This window comes from Talpa europaea (genome assembly GCF_964194135.1).
Source record: "Talpa europaea genome assembly, chromosome: 11".
NCBI classification, from domain to species: domain Eukaryota; kingdom Metazoa; phylum Chordata; class Mammalia; order Eulipotyphla; family Talpidae; genus Talpa; species Talpa europaea.
In genome coordinates, this window is record NC_140078.1 from 72768432 (window position 1) to 72777264 (window position 8833).

Genomic DNA, 8833 nt, shown 5'->3' on the forward strand with positions numbered 1-8833 from the left:
GCAGTGTTTCCAGTGTGGTCGGTCTCTGCTGTCTGCCCTCAGGAGAAGACTGGGAGGAGGAGCACAGGCCAGCAGGGCACAGTGATCTTGGGGGAGGGTCCCAGAGCCACTGCTTTCTCAGTTCAATGAAGATGCCTTTGAACGCTGCATCACTGAAGTCATCATCTTTCTTCTTGACTTCGGCCAGAGCCTTTTGGAACCTCCCCCAGACCAAGAGGCCTTCCTAACCATCCCACTTGTGCTCCCCCTCTCGCTCCACTGTCCTCTTCTGCTGGTTATGGGGTTGGACTCTGCCCCAGTCTCCGCTTAGTCTGGCAGCACACCAGCAAGGCCAGGTCCTGTGCCCTACCCTGGGTCTTGACAACAGTTTCCTTCAACAGTTTCTGTGAGAGCTGGCCTCTTCCTAGGAAACTCAGTGGCCACAAGTGCACTTGTGGGCCTTGTTCCAGAACCCGTGGGGCTCTCCCAATCTCCCTAAGGTTCTACAAAACCCATGGATCTTCCTCCCTACCAGGAGGATTATTGTAGGGCAGAGTGACCTCGAGTGCCTCAGGACCTCAAGGACAGGCTGAGTAAACTAGTCAGAGGGCAGAGCCCTAACCCCTCTACCATGTGCACCTCAGGTGCAAAGCAGCTAGCCACCCTTGCCCTTTGGGCCTCTGAAGGGTACAGTGTGATTTACTATCTCTTCAGAGGTTGGCGCCCCAAATGGCCAGCCTGAGTGTCTCTCCCAAGGCCCTGTCAAAGGTTAGAATGTTCTAGCTTGATTTAACTTCAACTATCTCTTTCATTAGGTTAGACTTTTCCAAGAACCAAAGTTTCTCATAGGCTCTTTCCCCTGCCCCCCGCCCCCCAGTTATTAACTGTCACTGAACAGTCAGATGCAACATACAAACATACAAACTGGCCTTGGCTCCCTTCAGAGGGCCTGGTGGTCGCCATCACTCTTTCTCTGTGAATGGAAACCTCACCTGTGCCATCTTTCCTAAGCAAATGAATCTGTAAAGGAAGATTTGTTAAATGGAAGTGGTGGTGGTGGTGGTCTGGGGAAGTTGCTTACAATTAAGTCATCTTTAAAAACCATCATTGCAAACATGTCAATGTGCTTAATTTCAGTGCTCTGGTGTGAGCCAGACTGCAGGGAAGGGAGGGGGCGCTTGAAAATCCTGGATGCCTGCCCCAGAAATTGGGCCTTCCTCTCACCAGGGGAGGGATGGAAGCATGAACCATCAGGGGCTGTGGGCTGCAGAAGTGAGGAGGTACAGGAACTGGCCGAGGTTAGACTGAGGGGTTCCAGGGCTGCTCGGCCAAGGGGAATGAGCAAGGGAGGGGGGCAAGGAGGGCAGAGGTGTGGCCCCAAACAGGTGGGCTAGCTGGGTCCTCCTACCAGAACCCTGTCTGAGGAGGAAGGCACACCATCATTAGGGGCGCCCTCTCCGGGAGCACCATCGCTAGTGGCCACTGGGGGGCGCCCGCCTAAGGCGGAATGGGCGTGGCCTCACTGACCACACGCCAGAAGCCGTCTGGGGCGGCCAAGAGGGGGCGCCGTCGTGAGAGGAGCGCCGCTGAGCAGTTGCTGCTGCCTCAGCATGGAGCTCTGGTGCAGGATCCGAGCCTGCAGACGGGGACCCCAGGGCCCTTGGAAGTCTCCCCCCTTCCAGGCCCACGCTGTTCTGCTGCTGCTGCTGCTGCTGCTGTTGCTAAGACCCATTGGTGAGCCCCGCCCTTTGCCTTGTCCCCCACTCGGGGCCTCAGCGGTCCCCCTCTGATCTTTTCTGTGTCCTCCGGCAGGTAGCTTAGACACAGATGCCCTAAAGGGGGCACAAGGCCCCTTGGCGCTGTCCACGGCTGCTCCAGCTAATACTGGCAAACCCTGTGCCACCAATACCCCCCGTCCCTTGGACAAACCTCAGCTCTCCCAGGCCCCTAAGAGAGGAGCCTTGGATGGGAAACTCTTGAACGACCCGCCTCAGTCCTCTGCTTCTCAAGACCAGATCAAGCCATTTCCCTGTGAGTATGGTGGATTCCACTGGGGCGGGCTGGGGAGGAGAGCTCAGAGAAGTCTTAAGGACCTTTGATCCTTGTGGACAAAGTAGGTGGGAGGAAGAGGAAGGAGAAGAAATCTTCCTTTCACAAGTGTTTACTGAGCACCTAGAGGAGGCAAGGCAAGTTGGAGTAGTCTGGGGTGAGCTGCATGTTCCCACTGACCTCAACTGGGGCCCTTCAGGTGGCCTCTCCACAGGTTTAGGCCCTGCCTGGGCCTGCCCCGGACCCAGGCTTCTAGCCCAGAATTTTGGGGATCTCCAGCATAGCTTTCAGGGAGTGTTCCTTTGGGTTCCCACTTGAACAGTAACTTTCAAGCATGTTTAACTGAGACCCCTATAAGAAACACTTCTTATCCTGGGACACAGTGTGCCCAATCTAACTGCCCCGCCAAGTCTCACCAACAGGAGCTGGCGGCACTGTGGTGTGCATGCTGACCCTCCTTTGCCTGTGTCAGCCTTCACGAATGCAGGTCTGGGCCCACGTGCATTGATTTCACAGCCCACTGCTCACATTTGGGAAACACCTGGGCTGCTGGGATGTTGGACATGTGCATCTTGTGTTTTCAAACTTTTCCAGAGTGGCTGAAGCCACTGACCCTCCAGCAGTGAGTCAGAGGATAAGTTTTTCCATCGAGAGCTGAAGGACCCAGCAGGGTACTACGTGGATGTGCTGGGAATTCTCTGGAGCTTGGACTGTGGGAAAAAGGCGAGGGATACCTGGGGAGTGCAGAGGCCCTTGAGAGGCTGGAAACCCCAGTCTGCACTGGATGGCATAGTAACATGGTGGCCAGCAGAAAGGAGACTGGTTGGGTTTGGGTCAGTGACTGCAGAGGTGGGGGACCGTGCTGAGGAGTGGGGATGGGAGGTGGAGGAGAGGTGAATGGATGTGGCAAGAGGGACCCATCCCTCACCGAGCTCTTATCATCTTCCTCAGCCTGTGGCTTCTCCCAGGAACCTGACCTTACCCTCAAGTACCCAGAGGCCATGGCCCGGCGGTGGCCTTGGATGGTCAGTGTGCGAGCCAACGGCACACACGTCTGTGCGGGTACCATCATTGCCTCCAAGTGGGTGCTGACTGTGGCCCACTGCCTGATCCAGTGAGTTGGGGCCTAGATGGGTGGGATCCATCAGGAACCCAGTCCTCTCTGCAGAAACCCACTGTTCCAGCCCCAGCCTCATCCAACTGCAAGCAGGTGGGGGTTGAGTCCTGCAGCTTCCTTACCAGGAGTCAGTCTTTTAATCTCCCACCCCTTGCTGCCCTCGCCTGGCCCTCAACCTGTGCAGTCTTTCCCTCAATAGGAACTGGAGGCTTGGGAGCCTTTATCATGTCTCCTTTCTCCTAGCCCCAGAGAAAGCCCTAGTTCTTTCGTTCTACACCCTCTGCTCATCATTAGTAGTCCCTTCCTTCATTAAACCAAAAACCTTTGATTCTCCTTTGAAGCCAGGCCTGACCCAGGCTCTGGGGCAGATAGGGGCCCAATCACTCTTCTCAGGTTTCTAGGGGAGTCAAATAAGAAGACAGATGCTCCCAGGGGAGCCTGCTTGGCATGGGGCCAACAGAGAGTGTCTGCCGGTGTCAGGGCTAGGGAGCACCTGGGGGTAACATCTGCACTGGTGTGAGGACTGACCCATGGAGGGTATCCTCCAAGCCTAAGAGCTGACATAGGGTCTCCAGGGGCATGCTGGGAAAGGAGGCTGGTGGGAAGGCCATGGCTTATTGCATGGAACCTCTGTTACTTCCCAGGGTCCTGCATGGGGTGTTGGACAGAATCCAGAGTCCAGAGTTTGGAGCCAGAGGAAATTGGGTCCACTTCCCAGCTCCAGCACTTCCTAGCTGCATAGCCTTGAGCTGGTAACTCTGAACCTCAGTTTCTCCTCCTTAAAAGGAAGGATCGTTGTGAGGACCGCACAATGCGTGTGCAGGGCCCTGTTCATATTTCTTATGAAGAGTGGGTTCTGGGCCGGCCTGTCTGTCTGCACGGAGCACAGCAGTGAAGAGGAGGCAGGGTGGTGGCTGGAGTGGGGGCCTGGAACTGACAGCAGACTACCCCTTTGGGTCCCCCAGGCGCAACACTGTCTACTCAGTGCGGGTAGGGATCCCGTGGATTGACCAGATGGCACAGACTAGCTCAGAAGTCCTGGTGAGCCAGGTCATTGTGAACAGGCGGTACCGGGCCCAGCGCTACTGGTCCTGGGTCGGCCAGCTCCACAACATTGGCCTCCTCAAGCTTCAGCAGGAACTCAAGTACAGCAGCTACGTCTGGCCCATCTGCCTGCCCGGCTTGGACCGTGTGCCAAAGGCTGGGTCCCGCTGCACCGTGACGGGCTGGGGCCTCCCCAAGTTTAACGGTGAGACCAGGGTTGGTGGTGCAGGAGAGGACGTGGTTGCTGGTGGGGTCCTCCAAGGACAGCTGTTTCTGAGACATCTTCCTCAGGGAGCCCACTATCCTGGGACCTTCCTGGTAGCATTTATCTCCAAGGTCTCCTTCCCCTGGAGGGTCTCATCAGTGAGGGCATCATGGCCATTCTGGCCTGGGGAATGCAAGTTGCCCTTGAACCCTCAGGCCCAGACATGTAAACAGTCTTCCTTGACTGCAGAGGGGCACAGAGTAATAGCTCTGTCTGTGCACAATCCCGTGGCTTCTGTGACCAGGAGCAGAGGGCTGGGATGGGGAGAGCATCCCAGGAGACCCCGCGTGGTGTGCTAAGGGCAACCTGCACCCAGAGGTTGGGAGTCACTCAGGGTCCACCCGAGTGGTCCTCAGTCCCTTGTCATCTCAATCGGGCAGCAAGTCCCAAAGGGCATGTTGTCCCAGGCCCAAAGGTCCATCTCCTTATGAGCCCCAGGAATTTCCATACCCCCCAGGGAGCCCCCATTGCTTTCCCACAAGTGAGGGACCCTTCCCTGTAGCTTCACTCAACTTGCCTAAAAACAGCCCTGGTGGGTGTCTGGGGAAGTGCCCTGTCCCCCAGGAGCCGAGACTATGGCCAGAGGCACACTTGAAAAAGGGGAAAGGGTAAGGCAGAGGCGGGGAGGAGAGTCAGCCCTGCCTGGCACCACGAAGGGGAACCTGCAAAACGGGAGGAAGAGGCCTTTGTTGGGGGTGGGGAGGGACTTGGATTTGGACCCTAGAGGGGCTTGGCAGGCGTTTGGGATAGAAGGAGTGGCAAAGTGCTGAGACAGCGATGGGCCCTGCGGGAGGAGAGGCCAGGCCCGGCAAGGCCACGGCGGGTGGTCTGCTCTGCGGTCTCTGTGGCGAGGCGCCTTGGGCCGTGTCCGCTAGAATAGCAGGTGGACTGGGTGGAGAACAGAGGAGGCCGGAGAAGTGGAGAGGAGCAAAGGGAGGCTGGAGACCAGGTGGCAGCAGTGAAACCACCACAGAGCAGGGGCCTCTGTCCCACAGGCACATGGCCCCAGTTCCAGACCCTTCAGGAAAAGGATGTCACCATCCTGAATAGCAAGGAGTGCGACAGCTTCTACCACAGGTTCACTAAAATCCCCTCTCTGATTCGGATCATCACGTCCCAGATGATCTGTGTGGAGGACAGCGACAGGGAGGAGTTCTGCTATGTAAGCATCTCCCCTTTGCCCACTCACTTCTAAGGGCACCTGCCAGGAGGGGGAGATGGGGGTGGGAAGAGCAGGGCACTGTGTCTGCAAAACACTCCCGGGAGACCCCACGTGGTGGGCGGGGTATGGAGAGGGTATGGAGAGGGTATGGAGAGGGTATGGAGAGGGTATGGAGAGGGTGTGGAGAGGGTATGGAGGGTATGGAGAGGGTATGGAGAGGGTGTGGAGGGTATGGAGAGGGTATGGAGAGGGTGTGGAGAGGGTGTGGAGAGGGTGTGGAGAGGGTATGGAGAGGGTGTGGAGGGTATGGAGAGGAACAGATGGGCCTGGCTGGTGAAGGGTGAAGTAAGGGGGGGAGAGAGGGGGCTGCGTGGAGATGGAGTGTGGGGGTGGAGGCTGGACGTGAGAAAGAAGGGCGGGATGGGTGGAGGGTGGGTATTAAAGAGGCTACTCGCCTGAGGAGAAGAGATAAGCCCTCTGAGGAAGGTCTCCTGGGTTTCCACCTCAAGGGCACCTCTCAGGCAGGTGACACCTGGGGCCACGGAGACTGGGGCATGGCATCAGGTGTAAGGTGCCTTTTTTGTCTCTGAGCTGGGTCACTTCTCCCTCAGGCCACATCTATCCTCCCTGTCCCTTCTGTTTCCCCACCCCTCCCTGCAGGAGATAAGTGGTGAACCCTTGGTCTGCTTCACGGAGGAGAACACGTGGCACCTGGCCGGAATGATGAGCTGGGGCCCAGGCTGCAGCCAGGACGAGGCCCCGCCCATCTTCCTGCAGATCTCCTCCTACCAGTACTGGATCTGGGACCGCCTCAGCGGGCAGACCCTGCCCTCCCAGTCCAGGGTCCTGCTCCTGGCACTCCCTCTGCCCCTCAGCCTCCTTGCTGCCCTGTGATACTCGTGCCATCCTCGGGTATGTCTGCTCTTGCCGGGCCCCTCCCCACTCGCTGTGCCTGGAGCCCTCCAGGTGCAGTTCCCACGGCCCCACCAGGCAGGGCAGAGACTAGGTGCTCAATTAAATGCTTCTTTTTCCCATACCGCCTGCCTGCCACCTGGGCCTGCTCAAATGAGCCAGATGAGGTGGAATGGGGGACACAGGGAAGTTTATTTTGAAAAGTGCAGCCCCCCAGGATCTGCCTCTGTCTAAAGGTTTGATTTGGAGTGTGAAGCGATGATATTGCGGGCAGATGATGGAGAGCTTGGAACTTACTGCCCAGGCTGAGGCCAGGGCGAGGCTGAGTGAGGGTGAACCCAGTCTGGGCTGGGGAGGAGAGCTTTTTCTTTCTGTGATACTTTAGTGGGAGACAGGCTCCCCTTGACCACTGGTCAGTGACTAAAAATCAGGCCGTTGCCCTGAAGCGCAGTTGTGAACTTGGACTCTCTAGCTCTGCCCTCTGCCTGGAGATGGAGGCAGGTGCCCACCGGGACCAGACATTATCCCCACCATCAGCAGCCATGCCCTCCAAAGGCCCTGCGGAGACCCCAGGTCAGAGGGTGGGGGGGGGGCAATAGGCAGGGCAGGTGATGCCCAGGTCTTAACTTACCCAGGTTTTGCCTGTGATTTGTCTATGACTGCAAGTGGCCCCTGTCCCTCCAGGCTTTTGCTGTTGGCCCACACAGGAGGAATTCTCCTGTATGGGCAGGATGACCTTTGACACAATCCTATGTGAGAAGCCCCTAGACTGACCACAGAGGTCAGCCAGCTCTTCCCACTGCTGTCCTGCTCTCAGCCTTGTGCTTCCTCCCACCCCTACCCTGTCAGCCTGGAGCTCTCTTGGGCAATAATAATCTGGGTCCTAGGCAGGATCCAGGTTGTCCTCTGTGTCCCCAGTGCTGGGCCCAGATCATCAGAGGCCTACTGAAAGCCACAAGGAGAGGGGAGGGAGTGGAGAACAGCCCCCTCCTATCTGGTCCTGGTGCCCTGCCCTGTAGCTGCCCCTCATTCTCTTGGGAGGAAAGTCAGGGGAGGGGATTTCAGCCCAGTCTGTGCCCACCTATCACAGCTGCCAATTACCCTCCACAGATGTCCTGGGACCCATTCTGAGGGCTGGTCTCAGGTCACAGGGTCTGAGGAGGCACTCAGCTTTGTTTCCAAGTGTCTGCAGGCCCCTGTAGATAGAGCTTTTTTAGTGCTCTCCTTGGCTCAGAAACCTCCCCTGCTGTCTCCCCAGTTTCAGGTCCAGGTCTGAGTGCCTCAGCCTGTGTTTTCTGGAAGCCCCTGCCCGAGGACTAAGTCCTCAGGTGGTGTTTGGGCCTTGGCCTTCTGGTCAGCCTGCTTCATGGGGGCTTTTTCAAGAGGAACAGGAGAGGGAGCTGCCGCCTGTGATGGTCCCCCACGGCCCTGACATCTCCCTCCTCAGCTGACCGTAGAAAGAGGCACCAGAACAACCTGAGATTCCCTTTGGCTTTGTATACTTCCTGGATCCCCAAGAAGAGACCCAGGACCCAGCTTTCCCCTATTCTCCTTCTGGCCCACTGATCTCAGCCTCCTGCACCCCTAACTCGCTCCGATAGCCTCCAGCCCTGTGCCCCCGGGGCCTATTCTAGGTTTCTCAGCAACCTCAGCTTCATCCCAAGGTATAAAACAAGTGCATCCCATTGCCTGGAGCTTGGGATCTGCTGTGCTGAGTCTTCTTCTTCTGAGACCACCTCTGCTCATCTTCCTGGGCCAGAACCCCTGTAGGTTTGGGACGTTCTTCTGGCCCCCAGGACCAGCAGAGTCTGAGAACCTTCTGATGCCATCATTTCCCACAGTAACCCCTCCCTCCTTGTGGCCAGTCTGGGTGTGGCCTTAGTCCAGCCATCTAATTCAGCCAACCCCTTCCAGAAGGGGCCCCACATGCCATTGCTCTTTTAAGGCCAATGCCCTTCCTGGCAGAAGCGTGGAACAGACACACGTCTGGGTGGGTGTGAAGCTGCTCTAGATATGCAGAGGGACAGCGGCTCAAGACCAACTTTGTTGAGCGGTCACGTGGATGGGTGAAAGGACCGAGCTTGGGCTGGGAGGCAGGACACTGGCGCAGTCTTGCCGCTGCCCCTGATGGGTTGTGAAGATGCAGCCATGGCCTCCCCACCCCACCCCCCGCCCCGAGCAGGGAGAGGCTGTTCTGCAGCTTCTGTGGTCCATGGATGAGTCTGGAGTCTAAGGTGCCTGGAATCTGGCCAGGACTAGAGCCCAGGGCCTGCCAGTCCCCACTGCCACCTCCAGGAAGCTCTCC

At 57.6% G+C, this 8833-nt stretch overlaps 1 protein-coding gene across 1 annotated transcript; it reads left to right on the plus strand.

Annotated features, from left to right (window-relative positions):
• Nucleotides 1-2903: 2903 nt before the first annotated feature.
• On the plus strand, nucleotides 2904-6510 carry LOC311180111 (putative threonine protease PRSS50; the record flags this gene model as incomplete). The annotated part of the gene is made up of 4 exons (XM_084247773.1): nucleotides 2904-3142; nucleotides 4111-4394; nucleotides 5450-5616; nucleotides 6277-6510. The coding sequence occupies 4 exons, from the start codon at nucleotides 2904-2906 to the stop codon at nucleotides 6508-6510; spliced, it is 924 nt and encodes a 307-aa protein (XP_084103899.1).
• Between the last annotated feature and the right edge of the window lie 2323 nt (nucleotides 6511-8833).